Source organism: Stegastes partitus, unplaced genomic scaffold, assembly GCF_000690725.1.
Source record: "Stegastes partitus isolate 25-593 unplaced genomic scaffold, Stegastes_partitus-1.0.2 Scaffold1100, whole genome shotgun sequence".
Classification (NCBI taxonomy): domain Eukaryota; kingdom Metazoa; phylum Chordata; class Actinopteri; family Pomacentridae; genus Stegastes; species Stegastes partitus.
This window is the reverse complement of record NW_007578831.1, coordinates 18,541-44,494: the sequence shown is the minus strand read 5'-3', so window position 1 is coordinate 44,494 and position 25,954 is coordinate 18,541. Positions and strand designations below refer to the sequence as shown.

Sequence of the window (25,954 nt, the reverse complement as noted above, 5' to 3'; positions counted from 1 at the left end):
ACATAAAATACTAAAATACTGTAAAACAGAAACCAACACCTTGGAAGATCATCTATAACATAAAATAAAAAATAAATACTAAAATATATTAAGAGCAACCAAAACCTATTGAAAACATGCACATCTTAAAAATGTCAACGGAGGAGCAACATTTGATTGAGAGAGGAAACCAAAAGTTTACATATATTGTATAAAAAGACATATAACCTGCTTCCCTTTGTGACAGCATGGAAAAATCTAAAGAAATCAGCCAAGACATCAGGAAGAGAATTGTGGACCTCCATACGTCTGGTTCATCCTTGAGTACAATTTCCAGATGCCTGAAGAAGGCAAGCTATTGTGAGAAGGTTGTGGAAGGAAACCCAGAACGTTTAACCCAAGTCATACATTTAAAGGCAATGCTGCCAAATACTAAGGAAATGTATATAAACTTCTGACTTTGAAGAAAGTAGTGAAAAATTCTCTCTCTCATTATTCTGGCATTTAGCAAATACAAATAATTTTGGTAATCCTAACTGACTTAAAACAGGAAAAGTTTAGTCACATTTAATGTCAGACAGGGAGAAAAAAAGGTTGCGTGTCTTTTTATACACTGTGTGTAAACTTCTGGTTTCAACTGTATGTATGCAGAAAATTTGACATGTTTTCCAGAAAAACATGCAAATTTTCCTACGAAACTTGTTTCTTTACTGGCGTCTTTACTGCTAACGCTGCTATTGGTTAGCAGCAAAGACGCTAAAGTCTTTGCTAATGGGGGGGAGTGTCACTAAGACCCCCACTACATTGTCAAAAATTTCTGGTGAGAACCTGCCCATCTAACAGGAGCATCAATATCAGCCCAATAAAATGACAAAAACATATATTTTACTCACCAAAAATTGTGATTATTTGAACACAACTCCATCCTCCTTTCTTTCATGGCAAAGAGTTCAGTCACTCTGTTGAGCAGGTGTGTGTTTCACTTCCAACAATAAGCCCTGTTCTGTCACCATGGAGGCTAAGCTGTCCAGTTGTGTTTCTGCCATAAGTTTGAATTTGCTTTAAAATGAAAGTTTTCCTAACTTAAAAAAACAAATAAATAAAAAAATAAAAAACTTTTAAGATAAAGTTTTAGCTTGTGCAAGTTGCTACAGATAGGAACCGCTAGCTTTGGCTAAGCTCTCTGACCATCCAATGATCCAATGAGAGGATGTGATAGTGCTGACCTTATCATAGGCCAGCTAGCTGGCCCGAGGACCACCAACTCTAAATCTGATTGGTTAAAGCAGTGGTTCTCAAACTTTTTCTGTCTTAAAGCACCACAGCCCAGAGACAGCTATGAAATGCAAAGAATAGACGATTGAGAATAATGTAAAAAGAACAATGGGAAAATATTACAATGTAAGTCAGTGATTCTGACAGAGATGAGGCCAACAGAGAAGGCCTTGCTGACCCTGACGGCTCACCACTGCTTTTGATAATGGCTTCCGTCAGCGGTGAAATATTAACCATTTGTTTTTAACACCCCTCTTACATTTCAACAGGAAAGAAGAGGAGGTGACTGCGTAGAGGGAAACAGAGACATTTCTTCTGTCAGATGTGTAATTCTGTGTATTCAGAGCTTGCAGACAAAGGAACGGAGGCTGTTTGTTTGTGAGCCTGAGACAGACTGGAGGTGCAGGCAGAGCCAGTTTCCACAGAGCTGCTCTTCTTGCTCGTCCACTCTTTACTGGCAGCTGATGTTTGTCTGAAGATTATGTGACAAACTAGCAAGGTGACAGAAGATATGTTTTTCTAACCTACGCAGGCATTAGTTTGAGTTACTGAAGAAATGCACGGTGTCGAGCATACACAACTAAATTAGCGTAGCAGTAAAGTCACGCAGCAATGAAATGATGCAGCACTAAAGTAATCTTACACATCCAGACCTCCTGCATAAAGGAGTGGAGGGGGTCAAAGTCCCACTGTTAAGGCAACAGGTGTAAGAAATGTGCCAGCCGAGAAGATCAGCATGCAGAGAAGCAGAAAGAGAAGTGTTTTTCAAAAGATCTGTTGTTGTGTTTGTTGTTGTTTTTCTGCAGCAGTGGACAGATTAGAAGGGTTGGTCTACTCTGCATTGAGGACACATGTTTTCAGGTTATGCAGGTTAAAGAGCAGGTGACTCACCTGTTCTGAAAGTTAGTTATGCATCAAGGAAACTCGAGAAACAAAAACAGGAGACGAGTTTTCTTTGGCCACTCCATGATCAATGGATCATGTATAATTTGCTTTGGCTTTAAAAATAAGGATTTACTTGTGTTAAGTTGTTTTCTCAAATACAATTAAGCAATAAAAGTTGGTTAGAACAAAAAAAGACAAATGCACAAATAACTGAAGGAAATAAGCGCCTGTGCAACATGAGCTTTACCAAACCTGAGAATCTTTACAGTCATTAAAAACAATGGATCTGAATTCTGCTTTCTGGTGATTATTGTAGCTGTTTGTGTTGCTTTTGTGTCTTGTTTTTTGTATTGTGATGTTTAAGTTTACTGTGCTGCAAATTCTGCAGATATCAAAACCAATTTTAAGGTTTAAAAAAAAAGCGTTCTGCAGACCCACAATCATCTTCAAATTTTCAAATCAATGAGGGTAAATGTGTTTGTGAACTTGGTTTGGACAAGACAAGAGAGCATTTTCCTGTTTCCCCATCTTAACGAGTTAAGTGAATTCAGCATTCAAGGTGATTTCAGTGTTCCTGTTACGTTTTTTTATTATTATTTTTTTTTTTTTTTTTATTTTTTTTGTAGTTAGCGAGTAATTTGGTGTTGGGGCTGCAGGCGCATGCGTCCTCCCACATAAATCAGTGCCAGAGGAGAGAGCCGCTCCCGCCGCTGATTGGCTGCGCGCTGCGCTCCAATCACTGAGCTGTAGTGATTCCTCTCACACGGAGCGGAGCGGGCGGCTCGGAAAGAGTTGCGACTCAGTCAAATGTCAAAGTAAGAAAACACAAACAGCATTTTTCCAGATCCGGATTTACACCTTCTTCTGAGAGGAAAGCAAAGGAAAAAGAAAAACGTTGGACGATCTGGATTAAAACCCAGCTGCAGCTTCCTGGTTTTAAAGGCACAGCATCGGAGGGAAATGATTGATTGGTAGTTTTGGACGATAAAAGGGCAGATTTTTTTTCTCGTGAATATGACGTTGATGTACTTTTAAAAGCGACACCAGGCTGGGGAATAGAATGAGGATGAGCGGCTCCATGAGGAAGGTGCAGCAGGTGGTGCTGTGCGTCTTGCTGCCGTGCGCTCTCCAACTGTGCGGCGCGCAGACACAAGGAGGTGAGCGTAAACACACACACACACACTTTTATTATTAATCCGGAATACTGGAATATTTACGGTATGATTGGACAAATACTTATAAAACAAAAACAAAAAACAAACAGCCTGATGTCTGAGCTGCTCGCTGCGCTCGGAGCTCTGCTGTAGGAAACACCTGTCCTCCTCTCACAGAACCTGTTCCGCACACGTACAACTTGTTTGCAGTGAGTCACCTGCACCTCTCCCATGACTCTGTGTGCTTTATCATGTTTGTCTCAATTGTTTCAAGGTTTTGCGACACAGTGGCCCAACCTTTCACCGCCTCACTGACAAAACATCTCTCCTTCAACTGGAACATTTATCTCAGATGTGTTTGTCTTCCTTTACTCAGGGCAGTCAGTAATCTGATTTGCTAGTTAAGTAATAAATAACTATATATGTGTGTACTTATTGAGAAGTAGAATTGCTCTATTAGTGCTATTTTGAAAAAAAAAAAAAGATTTTTTTTTTTTTTTTTACAATTCATAGTTAGTTTACAGATTCCCCGTTTGTGAAATTACAGATAAATAGTAAAATCCCCTAAAAAAAATTTTTACATGCTAACTCTAAAAACGTACAAACTGCAATTTTTACAACTCTAAAAGTCCTCTATTTTTTTTACTTTGTGTAAATCATCAAAAAATATATATTATTTTTACAGATATTTGCCATCATCTGAAAGAAAAAAATGTGTATATCAAGGATTAAAAAAAAAAAAGGTAAAGTGTATGTGTAAAATTACTATTTTACAGATTTTTTTGTTTATTTACCAATAAAATCTAGTAAAATTACTATTATTAATCCTAATTAATAAACTATATATTGACGTTAAAAAATAAAAACAAATAAAAATAGAAAAACAGATAAAGATTGTGAACAGGTGGTCTGTTTTTGTCCACATCCATTGGTTTATTTACACTGTAGGCTGAGATGAAGGTTGTATAGTGTATAGTTCAGTCTATAAAACTGTATCACCTTTGATACAGTCTATAAAATGCGACAAAATATTAACCTACAGTTTAAAAGTCAGAACATATTTTCTTTTTATTTGACGTTTTTTGCACAAGACGTTAAAATTTTACCTTAAAAAATTATTTCCATTTCATTTTTAGTTCACTTTCAGATCAGTTGACTGATCAATACAGGTTCTGGCTGTCCCAGAAATAGATCCATCATCTATCACTTAGGACGAAGGCAGGGGACATCCTGGACAGTTCGTCAGTCTATCACAGGGCTACATTTAGAGACAGACAACCATGAACACTCACATTCACACCTACGGACAATTTAGAATCACCAATTAACCTCAACATCTTTTCATGTTTTCTAGCTGTGAGGTGACGGTTGTAACCACAGAGCCACCATGCAGCCCTCAGTCACAGAAATATTGTGTGGTATACATTTGAAATGCTCAAGTACATCAAAACTCTACTTGATTACAGTACTTGAGTAAAATGTTCTTATTGCTTTCCACCGCTGAGTGCTGTGACGTGCTGGAGGCAGGGAGCTGCTGTGATTTGAATCTCAGTGAGACTCTGTGTGAACTTCGACCTGTTGTTGTTGTTGTTGTTGCCACCTGGCTGCAGGTGAATCCTGCTGTGAGTCTGAGAAAAACAATCTGAACATGAGATCATCCATCTTTAGGCAGCTGATGCTCACGAGATAGAGCTAATAAACACTTAAACACAGAGGAACTATCTACCATGAAAGTACTAGAAAAGGTTTCATCACTCAGAGGCATCAGCTTACTGATCGAGGAAATAAATGAATACAGCTTTTGCAACACTCTGTCAACTTAGTGTGCAGTTTATGTTTCATTAAAGATACAGAAATGGATGAAAATGAAAGAAAGGAACGCTGATGCATATCTGGTGACATTTGTACTGGTTGACTGCAAAAATATTTCAACTAAAACGGTTTCAGCCTTGTATAATGTGACATCAGAGAGTTTTATTTGACTTGATCATCAACCTTTGGGTATGATGTGTCAGCAGAAATATAGTCGGTAATAGAACAACTGATGGTTGCACAGGTTTGTGGTGTATTGGAAGCACTGATTGTGTTGTTTTATGTAACATGTCAGTGTCTTTTTATATTCTTGCTGGACTTTTCTGCAATGAAGCAAAGAAAATGCTCTTAACTCACTCTTGGAGCATAAAGCTGTAGAGTGACACAAATGAATAACAAAGAACACAGACTGCCAACTTGTAGTACTTGAACTTTCCAAATACAGTTCTTGTGCCAAGAGGAAAAACAGGTGATTTTTTTGTTTCATCACGGTAAAGTAATGCATTTTATCATAATGTGTCAGATGTGAAATGTGTCACGTATTAGAGAGGGCTGAGCTTGTTTGTGAGTCAAATCTGATTTGCTATCTTTAAAAAAACAACAATAGGTGGTATCTTTTACAAATGCTTCTGTACTTTTACAGGCGTGACCTAACCAAATAACTGATGTGTCAAAAAGCAAATATGTTGTCGCTCCTGTTGCCAAAGCATGAGACGTTAGGCAACTCTCAGCCTCGGTGAAGTTGCACAGAGCACACTGGGAGCACGGAAAGAGTAACTTCCAGTTCATTTGTACACAACCTCTGCCTGTGAACTGATGAAAGTGCTATGAAATCAAGCAGTTCATGTGCTCAGGTGTCTGTCTTTGTGTTTGTGCGCGCATGTGTGTGCACGCTCACTCGCGAGGTATGCAGTAATCTCTGGCTGTCCTGTGCCAAGTTTCTGTTTACCCCAGTCATCGCCTTCAGCTGCTTTATGTAGCTTGTTTATCTCCTCCTCCCTCTATTCTTTTCTTTCACTCCAGCACTGAAACCTTGGTAACACAGCAATGAAAATAAGCAGCTAAACCCGATCCATGTTATGTTTTCATCATGCGTTGGGTTACGCTTTAGCTCTCAGGACAATGACGGCATCCAGGAATGAGTTTATGTGCTGTGCAGGAGAGTTAGTGACGGGTTAAGTAGGAAGGCTGACATACTGCAGTGTTTGTAAAGAGATGCGCGCAGTCAGTGCACGCAGATGCACAACTCGGTGTGCACTTGTTCTGTGCTCTTTCAAAATAGGGCCATTGTGTTCATGTGTGTGTATTGACTCCAAACCCTCCACCCCGTTTCTTTTTTCTCCATCATCCATCTGCCAACACTGAAAGTCGCCCTTTGACAGAGAAAAACCCACTCAGCCTGTTGAGATTTTTAGCTTCCGCAGCTGCAGCTTGTGTGCTGTTACAGTTTTGTGACATACTGTGCTGCATGCATACATACCGGTCCTGCCCCCTCCCCATCGTGGGTTATGCTTTTAATGCATGCATACTCTGCATACTGAGCTGTATAGAAGGTTCTTGAACATGCACGCTCAAGTGTACGCAAGTATTTCCCAACGGGCAATTCAAACAGTATAAAGTCAACAGCTCAAGTCATCGGCTGATAGCAACGAGCTGCTTTAGGGCTCAAATGAGGTGGGGCAGATAAAGAGCTTCACTCTTTTGCAGCTCCTGAACTGATATCATTTCAACTGAGTGGACTGTAATGAAGAAACGTTTCTAAAGACCTGCTGGAGAAAACAATATCAGCTCATTAATAACAACAGAACCGTGGCACTGAGCAAAGTGTGGAATGTAATATGTAGAAATAGCTCACGTTGGCATTCACATTTGTGAAAGGGAGAAGATCATGTGCCTACAAGCCGGCCTCCCACGTCCATATGCCAAGCTATTGTGACCACAAACAAAGAGTGATTTTCATAGGCCTCATGAAGGAGCAAAAGTAGAAAAATATATTACAGATAGGAAGAAAAATGATTAGAATTGTGTAGAATCATGCTTTTTTTTCTCCTTTATAGTCTCTTAATCAAAAACTAAACAGACTGAGAAACTGCACTTACTTAAAAGCATGTTGGCAGAATCTAAATTTTTAATTTACTGATTTAGATAAACCTTTTCGGCTGCTAAAATAAAATGTTAGCATTAATTGATTTAACGCAAAGCCCAAGTTGTAGTTCATAAAATAAAATAAATAAATTCATTTATTAAATTGGCTTGATACCTACATTTTTTCCAACCTTAAGTTTAGGATTTCAGGTCCTTGAAAACTTGTGTTTATGTTACGAGCTATTAAGTCACTGGAAGTTTAAAATACCATTATTTGTAGAGGAAAAATGGAAGTTAATATAATTAATTGGTTGAGCATAATTTCATTAAAAGTTGTCTTAACTAAAAAAAATAAATAAAAGATGTAGCATTAAATTTGTTTCAAAAATATTTGTTTTTAAAGCATTTCAGTCTCTGCATAGGTGAAGCTGCAAAGACACTAAATCCTACACTTGATGTAATACGACTCATTCAAGAGTCTTTGCTTATCATGTAAAGAGCATAATTATATGTAAAATTGTTCCTATCACCTGCCTTTAGCTGCAATTACACGTCAGAGATACTACAGCTGCTGTAGTTCCTTCTTGGCCTTAAACTAAAGAACCATTAAAGGAATTTTCAGCATAATAAAATAAATTGTAACGCCAATACAGCTGATTCAGATCATTCAAAAAGGAGCCATGCACTGTTTGCTTCTATCCACTTTCACTTGTTAACTGCAAATATGCAATACTTTGATCATACAACAATTGGAGGATTTTCTGTACTTCCCAATCTGCTGACATTGTGCGACTCCACCAATAGATCCTTTCTGCTCCACAGACGCTCATGTCTTTTGAACTCCATTCCCTCAGTGTGAAACAAGGGGTTTCTGTTGAACTGTTTCATCCCCTCAAGCTGAGAAAACCCAGCTCACATAATCAGGGTTATTCTCCTCTACATTATACAACTGTTATCACAAGCTGGGAACGACTCTCTGCAATGTGAAATCTGATCTTTCTGTGTAAAATCAGTGGAGTTCCCCGTAAAGGGTCAGTTCACGCAAATCACGATCAGGAAGCCATTGTTTAAACTGCCTCTTGTGCTGGTGTCTATCCATGCAGACAAACTGTGGTGAGTATTCAGGTTTTACGAGAGCGCACTCACTGCTATGAGAAGAGCGGTGAGGTGTGTTTGTGTTGCTCAAAACACAGAAAAATGACACTGAAAGGAATATACAACAATGTTTCTTGAGGGAACCAGTGTCCTGGCTGTTCATGACAGCTCACAGATGTCCCTATTATGAGTAAGACAGTAGTTCTGGAAAGCAGGATGAACAAATTCCGATCACCTCTGTTGTACTGCGGCAGTGACGAGACTTTCAGAGAAAGATATCTAAAAATATCTTCAAAATAAACAAAACATCTGTACGGCTGAACACCATGGACAGGTCAAAATATGTGTGTGTGGTTTTTATTTTAATCTGAATGCAAAAACTGCTTCAGATTGTTGGTCCAGAGTCACTTCCCTTGAACCTTGTGTTCTCAGAAACACAATAAAATGACTCTTATCAGCACTTTATGAGCAGAGGACACATTCTTCACACAGACACACACTGAGACATGTTTTGATGTCTTCAGAGGACTTTAGACTGACTTGAATTTTCTGGAGACGTAACAAGAAAAACTTTTCCAACTCGAACCCTCTTATCCTGAACAATACCCTCATACCAAGTTTAACAATTTGCATTACTTTTTGTCCCCAAAAGAAGACAGTTCCCCACAGTGTGGTTGTATAAACAGATTTCTGAGTAAAGAGGTACACACATGCACACACACTGTGCTTTGACCTGCCTGGTGTACCTGTGAGGTTAATAATCATTAGTCTTTTATGCCCTTGTTGATCCTGTTGTTTCGCTGAACTCTACTTTGACTCAGAAGTCAGTCGATGGAATGTGTTTGTGAGTGTGTCGAGCATAGTTCATGTGTGACACATTCAGATAGACTTGAACAGCAATCAAAAGTACACTGACCTGACTTTTTTTTGATCAAACAATAGCAGCTGACCAATTTGGTGGTGAATGATTTATTAATTTATTATTAACGTCAGACTAAGGTTAAACATCTGAATCCAAAACAGTTTTCTGGTGTTTTTTTTGCTCCTGCTCTTAAGTTTTTTAAGCTCACTGTGGGTTCATTTTTCACTGAAAGTTGAAATCTCTGCCTCTTCTACGGAAGCAGCGCAACCATGGCTAAGAACTCAAAGATGTCTTTTGTGCAGTATGACGCAGCTGCAATGCCACACATCTTGAAGACAGAAAAAATCTGGTGACTTTACATACTGTAATATTTTTTACTGCTTATATTTTTTGTTTAGTTTTCTATCTACTCTGGGCAAACACACCCGGCAGTTGATTTCAGATTTGTTGTCACATGCCTGTCCCTGCTGAGTCAGTCATGATGTCTTGGTTGCACTGAGGAGTGCAGAATTTATTTAATTTTTATTTTTTTTTGACAGAATCCGATTAGTGCAAATGGTTCATTTCTGGCAGTTGTTTTTTAAAAGAGATGTGTGGGCCGAGGTGGCTTTGAGCTAAGATTTTGTTCATTTTCCTGAGTTGAAGTTGAAAATGTGACAGTTCTACCTGTATTCCCCCCACTGTTTGTGGTTCTGATAAATGCTGTAAATTCTGGCAGATTTTCAAAGAAAATCATTTTAAACCCTCCGGCAGGTTTTGGGATTAAAGGGGTACAAGGGGGAATGCTCCAAATAACAAAGGAACATTCTCTGAATTGCCTCAAGTGGTATTTAGCCATGCTGATCATTTTTGATTTATTAATTCAGTTTTTTTTTTTCTTAGAAATTGATCTATGAGACTTCTGGCAACAATTTAGCATGTGTTAGAAGGATATCTGATCTCTGATGTCCTTTAGCCATAAAAAAAAAAAAAAAAAAGCTTCCTAGAACTCTAGCTTGACAATATTTAGGGTTCTTCAGTGTCAGAATTCTCCAGCGATGTTGGCATGTCAGTGGGTATGTTGTAAACCGTAGTTGCTAATTTGGCTCGCGTTGTAAACAAATGTTACTTAAAAAGAGCTTTAACTTCTGTAAATTGTAGCTCACTGCTAACAAGGTGACTCCAGGGTAACCAAAGCATTACTTGGAAGTGTAGTTGCAGTATTTTAGTCAAATACAACTGAGCCAAAGAACAATAAGTGTGTCATTATTAATGTTAACTTGAACTAGTTTCAGTTTAGCTCACCAGAACAATAGATCATGTGCACCATGTGAAGTCAGAGTTCTTTCTTCAGTGACCTGCTTCCCTGTTTCAAACTGTAACTTTTACTTTTTTTTAGGGCTCAGAATGTTGCATGTGTTTTTAAATGTGCAACTAGCAGGAAAATGCCAGGCATTATGCCTCAAGCATAAGTGATTATTTATCATCTAAAACCATTGATTTCCACTTTATCTTGTAGGTTTTGAGACCTGGTTGCAAGGATTTCTTTACATCAAGTCACAAAAACAAAGTCTGGACTGATGTTGATTGATAATCAAAGTTGGGTTTCCGGTTCAACCCAAAGGTGTCTGAAGTCAGAGGAGACTGTTGCCTCAAAATTAACTGAAAGCAGAAGCCCAAACAATAAAAATCCCTTCCAGACCAAAACTACGCGGACAGCGGTGCTGCATAAGTACATGTTTGTGCAAAGTGTTGATTTCTAGATGACGTTCAGGCCAACAGTCATGCTGAACTCTCTGTCCTCGTTGCTGTTCTTCCATTTTCTCTCTGCTGTTTCTCTTCTGTCTGACATTTGAATAGCAAAGCAGCCTTCAAGTGACGCTGAATGGCTGAACTCCCACAGACCATAAACAAGGCTTCATATGTTTGTTGGAGAGGAGGACATGCCCTGGACACAATCCTGAGCCTGTTCCACACTGTTACAGTACATTTATTCATATTAGGCGATCCGAACAGAGCCACTTGTAGTAAACAGCATAAAACAGTCTTTGTAAAAACCTGTGCTGTTGGCTCATTAATGATTTATTAGTATGTGTGTATTGTGCTATAATCGCATTTCCATCAGTGAACGTTTGTCTTTTAAACTTTTGTGGGACTGTATTACTTTATCCCCAATGTATACACGATAATATGTTACTGATAACTCCCTTGTGTTACATAAAACTGTAAAACTGTCCTAAAATGCAGCAACTAAAAGAATGTTTGTTAAAGAATAAAGTCGATAATATTTTTCTTGACAGCCATCCTTTGTAAAGGCCTAAATGAACAACTGTTTCGTTGGTACTTTCCAACTTTGTGCTTTTATGCAACCCTTAGCCCCAAGCCGACATATTGCTAACAGCGATATGAATCTTTAAACGTGGGTCCAAAACAAAAGTCATTTTCTAAAACAGCAGGGCACTGTACTTTTTAGCAGAAATGACTCAAACAGGAGGGAACAGTATGTTGTTGTTGTTTTTTGTTGTTTTGTTTTTTTTGTTGTTGTTTTTTTTTTGGGGGGGGGGATTAATACACATTCAGTATGTCTGTAGAATGCTCAAAAACTGTAACTACACTGTTCATATTCACTTTAATGAAGAAATATCATAACCCATCACCTTTGGACAGCAATGAAAATATAGGCAATGCCAAGCTTTGGCTACACTTTGTGAGAATGATCAGTTCATTCTTAGGAATAGCGAACAATAAGAAAACCACAAAATAACACCAGATTCGTTCTTTCAGTCAGAGGACACAATCTGACATTAAAGATAATAACAACAACCTGCTATTTTTTTTACATTTCCAGTGGTTGTTTGCTCCGGCACCCAGAACGTTCTGAGCACGACCGGAAATTCAGAGATCCAGTACACCCTGATGAAGAAGATGTACACCGGCTGTGACATCGTGATTGGCAACCTGGAGATCACCATGATGGACCACACCAGAGACTTCAGCTTCCTGCAGGTGAGGCTGAGAACATTGCAGTAACAAGTCCACAAATTCACCAGTGTTGCTTTCACAGAATGTGTGTCACTGAGACAAAACGCTAGCCAGTCTAGACATGGACATGAATCAACCTCATTCACTCGATGACAGAAACAATCCAGCATGTGAGGCTTCTTTGAAAGTCACAGGGAGCCAAAAACATGTTTGCATGTCTGTAATGGATGATGTATTTATTTCAAGTGCACAATGAGCTCATTTACTGTATGTCCCCTTCCAGTCATGGTGACTAATACAACAAGCAAAAACACACCTCTGCTGCCAGGTTGTGACCCTGATGACACTCTGATTGAAATTTTCAACCTTACAGTCTATTAAGGAGGTGACAGGCTACATCTTGTTTGCCGTCAACGAGTTCAGCCGCCTCCCGCTTGACCACCTGCGCGTCATCCGAGGCACCACACTCTACGAGGACCAGTACGCTTTGGCCGTGATGGTCAACTACCAGAAGGAAGGGCAGTACGGCCTCCAGGAGCTGGGCCTGACACACCTTACAGGTACGCGGGAAGTCACACCTGGAGTGTGTTTAACGTGTGGGAGGCCAGAGCGGGTAGCAGGTAGCCACTCACAGTGGATGTGGCGCTTCTGTTACTGCTCCCACGCCCACACAGTGCGGCCACACCTGCAGAATACCGGTCGGCAGCGATGTGAGCTGCTCGCAGTGATGTGGAGTCGCTGGAATGTCTCATTCGCTCAACCGCCAGTGTAACATGAGCTGCGGCACATTATGCTCGCCTTGTATGTGGTGTAGTAAACAGCGAATGGTGGATAGGAATGAGTCACGGGCCTGTCGGGGCTTGCTGCACTAATTTGTCCCTCCCCATTTAAATGCATGTGTGTCGTTCGCAGAGATACTGGAGGGAGGAGTGAAGATCATCCAGAACAAGTACCTGAGCTACGCCCCGCAGGTGAACTGGCAGGACATAGTGAAGGATGAAACAGCTGATATTATGATCGAAGGCAACGGGCCTAAAAGTGAGTGCAGAGGTTGATAACTACACATATGACCACTGGTTACATTAAAGGATGGGTTTAGACGCCTACTTTAAAAAGTGCTACCGACCACTGTGATTGGTATTCCAGGCCTGCTGGCTGTGAAAATTCTATTTCAGAGTAAAGAAACATGGAACAAAATCTACTGTTTTTGTCCTTTATAAAAATTAGTGATGCACAATAATAAAATTTCTGGCCGATACTGATATTCAATATTAAGATTTCTGATTTCACTGATAATCGATATTACCGATGCTGATATTCAGTTTTTGTTCACACTGATAAATGAGTATAACTAAGCACTGTGAGAACGGGAAAACTATTCAAAAGAAGCCCATACCAAATCAGACCACATAGTCTTCTTTATTGCGTAGTAAAAGTCAAACATATATAAACATATTTTGACATATTTAACGTTAAAGTCCAGGACCATTTAAATAAAAACATCAGTGAAATAGCAGCAATATCACATGTAGAGACAAAGGCGCTAATGTTAGACAATTGTCAGTTTTTCACATCGGCTAAATTTGGTCATCGGATCGATACCGATATTTGGAAAAAAATACTAATATAGGCAGATACCGATGTGATCACTGATATATCATGCATCCCTGAAAAATGCATTCTGAAGTTCAGCAAAAGTAAATGTGAGACTGGAGCCTGACTTAGATATTTTTCCCAAATTACAGTGTTTTTAAGGACAGATTTCTTTCTTTTTAAGTTACTATTTTTCTGCCACAGTTGAGCAGGTGGAGGAAACAATGTGTGCTAAAAAAGAGAGAATGTTGCACAGAAAAGAAAGTAACTTCAGAAGATGGTTTAACTGACTCTGAAGTACACCTGCACAATTTGAGGAAAATCTTGGATGTGGATTAACATTGTTCAGCATTGTGATTATGACAGCTTCCTTTGAAGTATTTTCTCCTAAACTGAGCAAAATCATCTCTTGACATTTTCAGCACTTTTCTCCCCTTCCTCAGTCATCATACATATTTAACCAACAGTCACCACCAAATTGACATCAGTTAATTTGAGTGTTGTTGGAGCTTTATCTGATTGGCCAAGTGGTATGAATACATGGTCCATGTATCCTGGGCTCCACCTTATAGGTTGAATGTTTAATTAAAATACTTCAATAAAATGAATTTTCTCATTTGTTGCATTAGAGACAGTCTTTCGCAATGTATTTATTGCTCCATTCACGATGAAAAAACAAATTGTAGGTTAGGGTTAGCTGAGGTTTATAGGTTGTGTAATAAAATACACACTCTTGACTGATCCAAAGTCTGGAGTGTGTATTATATTACTTATAAGGACATTTTAGATTTTGTTTTCCATCTCTTGCACTGAAATCACTGATCTCTTCACAAACAGTAAGGCTGACGACAGCAACCAGTGACTCTTTCAGGGTTTGTGCCGATGTTTTAATAATGGGAACTTGTTCTTTAACTTGAGACTTAAACTGTAAAAATGCACCTACTGACTAAAAAATTCTGTCTCAGTGCCTTGTGACAAAGCGTGTGGCGACGTGCCATGTTGGGGTCCAGGAAATGACACCTGCCAGATCTGTAAGTCACATCAAAATATTATTCTTTAGTTTCTTTATTTTTAATGGATCAGCTCAGTTTTAATACCGTTGCTGCCCTGGGGAGTCTTAAAGATGCCCTACAGATGGGCGCTGCAAGATTTTATTGAAATTTTTAAATATTGTTTGTTTTAAGTTCAATATTTATTTGCAGTTTTAATGTATATTGTTGATTTTAAGCTGCTGCTGTATGGATTAACGTGCCCTCCACTCTGTTTCAGTGACAAAGACTGTGTGCGCCCCTCAGTGTAACGGCCGATGTTTTGGTAGAAACCCGAGCGACTGTTGCCACAGTGAATGTGCTGGAGGCTGCACAGGACCCCTGGACATAAACTGCTTTGTGAGTCAAAAGCAACAATATGCAAACAGATACTAAATGTATACACTGTATTTAGAATTAGTTATGGCTGAAAATAGCTGCTTTATTTTTAGTGTTATTGTGATAGCTTTCTGTGACACTTAGATCATGAAAGTAAATAAAAATAACTATTGTGAATAGACAAAATATTCACAGGGACACAGGTAAATGAGACACAAATCAAATCTATCTTTTGTTTTCCTCAATGTGACATATTACAGGCCTGCAGGAACTTCAACAACTCGGGCTCCTGCGTCCCTCAGTGTCCCCAGACTCTGATCTACAACAAACACGCCTTCAAAATGGAGCCCAACCCCAACGCCAAGTACCAGTACGGCTCTATTTGTGTGGCCCAGTGTCCCAGTGAGTCCCCACACATGCTGCCTTACACCCTTATCTTCACAGTTTCTTGCTCTTCTAATACAAATGCAGTTTTTAAGATTGCTCTCCAGCTGCTATACAAATGCCATCACTGACATTGTGGTGATTTTCCTTATTTTTTGCCTTTTTAATAGCAAACTTTGTGGTGGACGGTAGCTCATGTGTGAGCAGCTGCCCATCTCATAAAATGGAGGTGGAGAAAAATGGAGTTAAAAGATGTGAGCCCTGTGGAGGCCTCTGTCCCAAAGGTATTTAATATAACTACACAAGAGTTATTTTCTGCATCAGAGAAACAAGAACAGCGGTAGTGGAGATTACTTTTCTGGAAGAAAAGGAGAAAACACAATGCGAAATTGCTCTTTTGCAACCCTTTCAATCAAAAATGTACTTAATTAAGACACAGATGTGCTATTTAAAATGAATTAAGTATCAAAAGGAATAGTTTTCTGTCTAATACCACCATAACGTCTAGCTGATGGCAACGGAGCTAGTTTTACAGTAACTGCATTACATGTTAGACAGTTAATTGGAAATGGAATCAGATTTATTTGTGGGTTATATATTATTCTGCAAAGTACCTCAACCTGTGGGATTGAAGTAAAAAAAAATGCAATATTTAATATGCAATAAGATGGAGTAATAAAACAAAGTTGGACACAATTAAGCTATGAATGTCCTGAGGTGTTTTCCGCCACAGCTGGTTGGTTCAAACCTTCCATTTTCCTAAAGACACATCATGACTTGCTGCATTTTTTGACCTGGAAACTGCAGTGTACTGATGACAGTCTCAAAAGCTTCAAAAGCTTCAGACTTTTAGGGTTTCATAAGGAACAAGCTTAAGGAACCAATCTTGTCTACTTGCAGCTCGAGACTTTCTGTATTATTATTCTTTTTCGGAATCAGTTTCTGGTTCAAATATGTATTGCTGACCAATATTACGGCTTGTCATTGTGCAGCATAGAGTAGCTTTACAGTGTTTGAGTTGTAGGTGAGCTGGTGTGCTTGGGCTAGAGTGGGTGGCAGAGGGGTGGATGTCAATAGAGGCAGGGGTTTATAGAGCCGCACGTTCTAGAGGAGGCAGCGGGACATAGAAAGGGATTATTTTTAATGGGAAAAAATCAAAATATGTAACTTTGATGCACAGATATGAGATTTAGGGGTTTAGTCAATTAATCAAAGGCCAAAGAAGGATTAATTTTCATAACCCTTTCATTCTACTCTTCATCATCCTTCCCAGCTTGCCATGGCACAGGAAGTCCAACCAGACAAACAGTTGATGCTAATAACATAGACAGTTTCATAAACTGCACGAAGATCCAGGGCAGTCTTCACTTCCTTGTAACCGGAATAAAAGGGTAAATAAAACTCTTCCTTTCAATCGTCACCATTAGTTCTCATAAAATGCAGCAGACATGTTACTGTCTTTAGTGGGTCTCTAAGTATTTGCCTTTTTTATTTTTGCTTAAAGTGATGATTACAACGGCATACCACCCCTTGACCCAGAAAAACTGAAAATCTTCAACACTGTGCGAGAAATTACAGGTGAGAAGATATTTAAACTGACTACTTTTGTTTTTGATGTTTGATGTTTGGTGTTTGCAGTCTCTGAAACGCAATATTTCCGCTTTCAGACTACCTCAGTATCCAGTCGTGGCCTGAAAGCATGTCGGACCTGTCAGTCTTCTCCAACCTCCAAACAATTCAAGGCAGAACATTTTTCAAGTAAGTAGCAGTTTTATTTCCTTCTTTTCACTATCATATTGTTGTATCCTAAACGAAGTAAACCGTCACCAACATGAATCTGATTTTCTGTTTGTGTTTTGTATCTTTATTTCCTTGTTACATGTCATTTTTACGATGTTTAGAGGAGTGAGCTCTAGAAGGTACAGTAACCGTTTTGAACGTTTGTCTCGTCTTGCAATTATTGAGATTAAAATACTGTCTTCAGTTATTCTTGCACAGCTGATTCAGTGGTGGGATTATGCTGGTGGTGGGAACAATAAGTTTACGTAATATTCTTGCATGCTGTTTGAATCAAAATTGAAATTGCTGGGTGTTTGGGTGGACGTTTTTGGAATCTGAGGTTCTGGTTGTGTTTTGTGGAATCAAAGGAAGGCAATGAGGGGTTTCATCTTGAACTGTAATCACTACTGATCACTTACTTAATGTTGGAATTTAACTACTACAAAATTACACTGAAAACCATTTACATTCATTTATTTGGTTCTTATTTCACTTTGAAATTTGAGTACCGTAGCTACTGGTTGTCCAATTTGGAAAACACTTATTAGAAGGACTATTTTTAAGGATCAGGTGAACTTAAGTAAAGTCATTTTTTTTACAAAAACAATCTAGTTTCTCTAATTGCAGCTGGTGAAATTGAGACATCTGACCTCAAATCTAAACACTCACCTTACCAAGAAAAAGCAAGAAAGTTCATCTATGTTTTTCATTGATGTGATCTAAGAGAAGCTTGAATTTTAAATAGCAAAACAGACATTACTGTGTGAAAAAATAGTAAATCTAAGGAATTCAATGCACCTAATTTCAGAAATATGGTTTTCAATGTAAAATATTAAGTTGCCTTCAAAATTTTCATTTACTTCCATAGTATTTTAAACAAGACTCCAATATTGTCAACTTCTGATTTCTTGCATGTCCTAAAATCCATCCTCTTCCTGCTCTTCCAGGGGCTACTCTCTTCTAGTGATGAGGATCAAATCTCTGACCTCTCTTGGACTGCGTTCGCTGCGAAAAATAAATGATGGCGGCGTCTACGTCACGGGAAACAAGAAGCTCTGCTACTATGACACTGTCAACTGGACACGAATCCTAAGCAGCAGCTCCCGTCCGCAGAGACGCCAGAAGCACATCGACGTCAAGGAGAACCGACCTTTAACTGAGTGCGGTGAGTGACAGCGAAGCATCTTAAAGCTATTCAGTGTTGATGTTGCATCGGTGTATTCACTAATGTTGTGTTTTGCAGTGAATGAAGGCCACGTGTGCGACCCCTTGTGCTCCTCTGATGGCTGCTGGGGTCCTGGACCAAACCAGTGTGTCTCCTGTAGGAAATACAGCAGGGGAGGAACATGTGTGCCAGACTGCATGTTCTTAACCGGGTTAGTCTTCACAAGATAATTCCTAATATTAAACCTGTTTGCCTTAATGTGAGTAATGTTGGCTGTGGTGTGGCTGTGCTAAGGGTTTCAATGTTATCTGCAGGGAGAAAAGGGAGTTTGCTACTCGATCAGGGGAGTGTATGCCCTGTGATCCTGAGTGTAAAGTCCAGGAAGGGAAGCAGACCTGCACAGGCCCGGTATGACTATCTCAAACTCACACCTGGTTCAAGACGTTTGGAATAACTTCTGCTGCCATCTAGTGGCATTCTAATAGGCATGACTACTGCCATGACTTGGAAGCATTTATTTCTCTGTGCAAATGCCTGTTTGGTAAAGTGTTGGGTATTGTTTCCAGGGAGCGGAGCAGTGTGTAGCATGTGCCAGCCTGCAGGACGGTCCACACTGTGTGTCCTCGTGTCCTGACGGTGTGATGGGAGGGGAGGGAGTCATCTTCAAATACCCCAACAAGCAGGGCCGCTGTGAATCGTGCCATGTCAACTGCACGAAAGGGTAACGAATGAGTAGAAATCTGAGGCGACGCACACACGTATGTATGTGCTTCTTCTTTAAATTGACATCTTATGTATTTTGCATTCAGGTGCTCCGGTCCAGGAATCAGGGACTGTATGGACTCTGCACGATACATTTCTGGGTGAGTTTCTCCTCTCATTCTAACATAATTCATGTAATTTTTTGATTTAGCATCAAGTGCTAAGGCTGTGACACCCTGTCCATCCCTGTCGACAGACAAGCGACCACAGCCATCGTTCTGGGAGTGATCGCCCTCATCTTCGCATCATTCTCTATTTTCGTGCTGACTGTTCTGTACCGCCGAGGTCTCGCCATCCGTCGCAAGCGAGCCATGAGGAGATACATGGAGAGTGGAGCGGTCAGTCAGAATCTAAAGTTTAGGTTTTCACTGTGCTGTTGTGCTTCATTTGTGTTCATTTTGACATCTACTTTGTGCACTTGCAGGGTTTTGAGCCTCTGGAAGAGAAAGGGGCGAAAGTTCATGCTCGGATCCTGAAACCCTCAGAGCTGCGTAACATCAAGCTGCTGGGCAATGGAGTGTTTGGATCCGTATATAAGGTACTTGATGTAGTGACGGCCTCTTATACAATGCTCCTCTTACACATTGATTTTTATTCAACATATGAATGTGTCTCTCCGCTCTCTGTACTTTACAGGGCTACTGGATTCCTGAAGGAGATACAGTGAAACTTCCTGTGGCCATAAGGACTATTCATGATCGCAGTGGTCGACAGACCTTCTGTGAGCTGACAGATGTAAGAAAATATCTCTTGAAGGAAAAGTCTGCCTAAAATATGTATATTTCTATGACTATCAGCTTGTAGAATTAAACTTCCAACCCAAAACATAGATTATGCAGTTTTGTGGAATGCTCTGAAATCCCTAATGATTTACTCTCAATGGCTGCTGCAGCACATGATGTCAATGGGAAGTCTGAACCACATTAACGTCGTCAGGACCCAGGGTATCTGTCCTGGTGACACCCTGCAGCTCGTCACTCAGCTCTACAATCAGGGCTCCTTGCTGGAGCACGTCAGGAAGTACAAGAACAAGCTCGGCCCGCAGAGGCTGCTCAACTGGTGTGTTCAGATCGCAAAGGTAAAGGAGCAACAGGTTCAACATTTTGTTGCGTGTGTGGACAAAATTGATAGTGCAAGCACTTTACCACAGCGTTCTCCTTTCCTGTCAGGGTATGAATTACCTGGAGGAGAACAGGATTGTCCACAGGAACCTGGCTGCCAGAAATGTGTTCCTGAATAATAATTTCACCGCCCAGATTTCAGACTACGGTATTGCAGACCTGCTCTACCCTGATGACAAGAAGTACTTCTACAATGAGGTCAAGGTCTGTTCACCAAAATGATCAAAGTTTATTAACAAAGAGTCTGACAAACATCTATTTTATATTCTGGGAAACATTCTTCCAATTTTCTTACATTCACTAATCATTTATTCTGGTGTTTTAACTCAAGCAACGAATAAAGACATTTTCTGGTCATGTTCATAGAATCCAATCAAGTGGATGGCCTTGGAGAGCATCTTGTTTCGCAGATACACATATCAGAGCGATGTCTGGAGTTATGGTGAGTTCTAAAGCATCTTTACAAGGGTCAGATTGTTTATACAAACCTAAAATGTTGGTGTGGATGTGTTAGATGTACCAGAATTTCAGTTTCAGGCCACACTAAATCCCTCACCTTCTTGTAGGTGTGACCATATGGGAGATGATGTCTTATGGGGCCGAGCCGTATGCAACAATGCGTTCACCGGAGATTCCTGACCTGCTGGAAAAGGGCGAGCGTCTGTCCCAGCCACAGATTTGCACCATTGACGTCTACATGGTCATGGTTAAATGTGAGTACCTCTCTGCTGACAATCTTTTTTTTTTATCTGCAAGCAGAGGTTCACATATATTCTTGTCAGGCTTGTTTCTAGGAATAGCAATGCTGGTTGGTTGGTTGGACCACCACTTTGGTCCACACTGAAATAACTGTACAACTTTTGTGCAAATATCCATGATACTCAGAAGATGAATGAAGCCGTGTGCTGCTATAGCTTACCTGGTTGAGCTGGCGACCCATGTACAGGGGCTATAGTCCCTGACGCAGAGGTCATGAGTTTGAATCCTGCTCATGGCCCTTTTCTGCAGGTCCTTCCCCCATTCTTCTCCCCCACTGTCCTGTCTCTCTCTAACTGCACTTTCAAATAAAGGCAAAAATGGCAAAAATATAACTAAAAAAAAAAAAAGAAGATGAATGAAGTCAGTGAGAAAAATCAGCTGATTTTGAATGGGCTGCCGTGAATATTTGTTTATTAGTTCAAACCACGATGACCGTTTTCTTCATTACCCAGGCTGGATGATCGATGAGAATGTCCGTCCAACATTCAAGGAGCTAGCCAGTGAATTTACCAGAATGGCCAGAGATCCACTTCGCTACCTTGTGATCAAAGTAAGACAGGCCCTGCTCTATTAGTAGCCTCTGTTACACAGTTATTTTTGTTGCGGATGCTTCTGCGTATTATGTAGTAAAAGCGTACATGTAAGATGCTAATTTGTCTTTTACCTTGGTCTGCCAGCAGGACTGTGGCCAACAGGACGCAGGTCCAGATGAACCTGTCCAGCGGAGTGCAGACCTGGATGACCTGGATGATCTGGACATTGAGCTGGAGGACCCGGGGGCAGAAGGGGTGGTGGATGGCGTGACTCCAGCCCCCCAGTACCTGTCCAGGAGTCTCAGTCGCCTCTCCAGGATGGACACTCACAGAGTAGGAGACACCACTTTTTTCTGGTAGATTAATCATATCAACTGGACTTGCTTGAGTTCGTTGAAGATGTTTCACCTCTCATACAAGAGGCTTCATCAGTTCTGACTGACTAGTTGGGAGCTCCAGATACTTATAACCTAAGGAGCCATGAACACCTGAGTTTCGGTTTCAATTGAGGTTTGTTAATCCTCCCCCTCGCTATGTGAGTCGTTAGTGCCCCCCCCCTTGTGGCAGGGGAGCAAAAAGGTAGTTTCTGTCACCTCCTCTATCTAAATCTCACTCCTGTCTTTTCTTGTAAAGGTGGCTCTGAATTCGACAAACATGGCTGGATACCTGCCAATGACTCCAGGTGTGGACAACCAAGGACAGGTAGCTAAAACGGGCTTCTGTGGTGTTAAGGCACTTTGCATATAAAATGTTTTGTATTGTTTTCAAGCCAATTCAAAAAATGCAAGACATCAGCAACATCCTTCTACTGCTGCTTCCTAATTTACTAATGCAGTACTGTTTGTGTTGTCTTGTGAAGGCCTCGTGGCAGTCACGTTCTCGACTAAACTCTGCCCGCACTCTGTCTGAGAGCTCAGAGGGCTGTGGTACAGCAGTGGAGCTGGACATGAGTGAGGACTTCTCTCTGGCTGGGAGCCTGAAGAGGAGACGTCAGCGCGAGGACAGCGCCTACGTGTCTCAGAGGGACAGCATGTCCGGCGGTCAATCGGACACTCCCTCACCAGAGATGGAGGAAGAGGATCAGAATGGATATGTGCTTCCTGGAGGCACTCCAGAGAGAGGTGATACATTAACTGTAAATGTATATGGCACAGACAATTGTTCTAGGAAATTAGGTGATAGATCTAGAGGACGTGGATAGTTCTGCTGGGTCAGAGCCGACATTTTATCTAATCAGTGCAAAACCATCAGTTTTGTTACAGTTTTTCTTTGTAACTCCTATGTAATATATTATTTTGGGACCATTCTAAGTATGACATCAGATATAATATTTTGTTTGGTACCATGTTACATTTATAGTATCTGGTTATTCTCTTGCTTAAAGGACAAGGCTGATCTAAGACTGATAATCGCTGTCATATCTGGAAAAAGTTAGGTTAGCGCAAAGACTGGCAACAGACGGAAACAGCTAGGACCTCCTTACTAGAATCTCTATATCTCCCCACAACACATTATATCTTGTGTGTTAAATTGTTTCACAGACAAAAGTAAAAAACTGACACGGTATGACGGGATGTTATATGGCAACTATTTCTTGCAATGAGCAGCAACTTCTAGGGGTCTTATCGCTATGCGGTCTCTGTGAGGTTCTTCAGACTAGGAAATGGTCAGTATTTAAAACTTTGCCAAAAATATACCATTTGCACAAACCAGGCCTACTAGTGACTTAGCTGTGATGAACAGTCACATGACAAAAGACGTTTCGGCTGAACTGCAGTCAGTGTTTACACAGAGCAGAGAGGAGAAATATAAAGGAGCAAAATTAAAATGTAAGTAGCAAAATAGCTCTAGTATGTAGAGTCACCATTTTTATTCCAATATTGGTAACACCTGTGGCCACTTGGGAAAATGTTGTACATGTTGATTCCATGTTTTCCCAATTTTGGTAAAATAATGAATCAAAGAAATTGAATTTTTTTTTTTCTTATTTTTTACGATTTATGGCATTTTCACTATATAATATTGCACATATTTGAATTCTCTCTACTTCTGGCCATGGTTACGCTGTTTCCGCAGATGTGCAGGTCTTTATACTGCACAAAAAAAACAGCGCAAAGTGAGTAAAAATGTGATAGGTGCAAAAAACATCCAGAAATTGCTTGAGGTTCGTAGGATTCAGAGATGTTTCTTGGTTTGTTATTTTTGGACAGAACCTGGCTAGATTTTTCTCCTCATTTCCGATGTTTGTGCCAAGCAAAGCCGCTGCTGGCAGTTGCTTAACTTTTGTTTACAGATAGTGGAAGTGGTATCAATCGTCTCAACTAATTTTCGGCAAGAAGGCAAAATAAACATGTTTTGTCTAATGCCATCTGTCCTTTTATAATCCTGTGCTAGATTGTGTAAGTGAGGTTTCACCTTCTGATAATATTATGTCTTTACTGTTAAAGAAAGGAAGGAAAAAGAACAAAGAAATTATTTTAAACAAAAATGTTTTTCAAGAAGTAAAACTAACTGTTCTGTTGACGAGAAAAGTAACCACTCCCCTAAAAAATATCAGGTGTAATGGAGGATGTAAAAAGTGCCTACACAGTCAATGGTTCAAAAAAAATTATCAGGTTATTATTGGGTAACACACAAAGAATCTATTTTTCTTTTTGTGTTTCAGAGACTCTGCTTTACTCATCTCGAGCCACTTCTGGCAGGATGGGCAAGTCCCACTCATCAGGCCTCTTGGATGACCCAGACGATGAAGAATACGAGTACATGAACAAGCAGGTTTGTGTAACACCTGTCTCACTCAGGCACAGCAACCACTGGGCGAAGCCAAAGAAGAAACGAACCTCCTCTGTATCGTCGCAAGCAACCGCGTGCTCATGTGACACCATGCTGTCCGTGGAGGTGAGGGGAGCGCACACAAGGAGCAAAGACAACTCTGACTCAGAGCAGCAGAGATCCAATGAAGTTCAATATGAATACATGGACATCAGAGGCAATGAAAAAGAAGGCCCTCCAGCCCACGAGCCCTCTCCACCTCCTCCGGCATCAGGGAGGATGAGAGGGGAAGAGGACGAAGAGGACGAGGAGTATGTAGAGGACAGTAACTATCACTACACAAACAGACAGCCGAAGCTGCGACAAGCTCTACGAGATGGCAAGGAACCGAAGATGCAGGAGAGAGACGAGGACGAGGCGTATGAATATGAGGACATGGACTACTTTGCTGCCCCGCCACCTGCAGATGCTGCAGTGTACCAGAACCTGCAGCGGCAGCCGGAGGGAGCAGCGGGGGGCAGCGAGGCACATCAGTCCGGGTTTGACCCCCATGTGAAAGTGCGAGCTGGAGTCGGCGTGGGAGAACCCGCTACCAGTGACAGATCTTTTGACAACCCAGGCTACTGGCACAGCAGGATGTTCCTGAAGCCCGAAGCAGTGCCTACATGAAGAACATTTATTTTCTCACGAGCTTCCCTCTGAGACAAAGTCATGAAGGACCTGAAATAAGAAATGCAATCAAAAGTCACGATCATAATGCAGCCTGTGACATAATTTTAAAAACCCAACATGTGTGACTTGTTTGCACCTTTGTCGTTTCTCGCAGGCTGACATTATGTACGCTTTTTAGGCCTGTGGGGGCATTTCCATTATCAATAGCACTGAGTGTTGAAAACACTACGAGAACAGATTACAAGCTATATTCTTCTGTTTACATTTTGATGAACAAAACTGTTTTTTTGAGAACAATTGCCTTTCTTGAACATTTATAACTGTATGTTTTGAAACCTCTTTTCCTGATGCCATATGATACATTTTCTACTTAATAAAAATATTTTGATTACCAATTGGGAGCACCTTTTTATTTTAACTTGCGGGTACATGAAGATAACATGTGCAACCTGCAGAATTTTTTTTTAGGTTTCTAAGAGACTTTTTTTTGTAACTCAATGTCTGTGCCAGACAATTGTCTTCATTCTCTCTGCTTGTCATAAATATATTTCCTTCATTGCAGCAAATCATGTTACGGGAGCCTCCACAGTCTCCCACAGGCTAAACTGAACTTTTAGTGCTGATTAACTCTAGAAGATTATAAATACAGCAGTTTGAAAACACTTTCTAGCTTAATAATATAAAAAATAAGAACTACAAACATCTCATTCAAAAGCAATATCTGAACACATAATTGTCTTGTCTCCTACAAAATGACCACCTCCACTTTTATTCTGGCCAGTACTTTAAAAGAAAGAAAAAAAATCACAAACGTTGTGTTGGAAAGGCTATATACACTGCAAGCTAAAAATTTGCCCTTGCATCATAAAGTATTCTTTTGGCAAAAAGATTGTCTTTACTGTAGACTTTGTGGCTAAAAAGTTGTATAGATTGTTTTAG

At 40.3% G+C, this 25,954-nt stretch overlaps 1 protein-coding gene across 1 annotated transcript; it reads left to right on the top strand.

Moving 5' to 3' along the window:
* Positions 1-2,916: 2,916 nt before the first annotated feature.
* On the top strand, positions 2,917-25,410 carry erbb3a (erb-b2 receptor tyrosine kinase 3a). The gene is made up of 28 exons (XM_008296088.1): positions 2,917-3,296; positions 11,975-12,132; positions 12,482-12,668; positions 13,021-13,146; positions 14,667-14,732; positions 14,971-15,089; positions 15,329-15,470; positions 15,623-15,736; positions 16,726-16,843; positions 16,957-17,030; positions 17,120-17,210; positions 18,179-18,396; positions 18,475-18,607; positions 18,711-18,804; positions 18,963-19,117; positions 19,206-19,259; positions 19,355-19,496; positions 19,583-19,696; positions 19,795-19,893; positions 20,051-20,236; positions 20,328-20,483; positions 20,646-20,721; positions 20,846-20,992; positions 21,491-21,588; positions 21,716-21,904; positions 22,205-22,273; positions 22,431-22,692; positions 24,237-25,410. Exons 1-28 carry the CDS (start codon positions 3,200-3,202, stop codon positions 25,010-25,012), a joined length of 4,260 nt encoding a protein of 1,419 aa, XP_008294310.1. The 5' UTR covers positions 2,917-3,199; the 3' UTR covers positions 25,013-25,410.
* Positions 25,411-25,954: the final 544 nt, after the last annotated feature.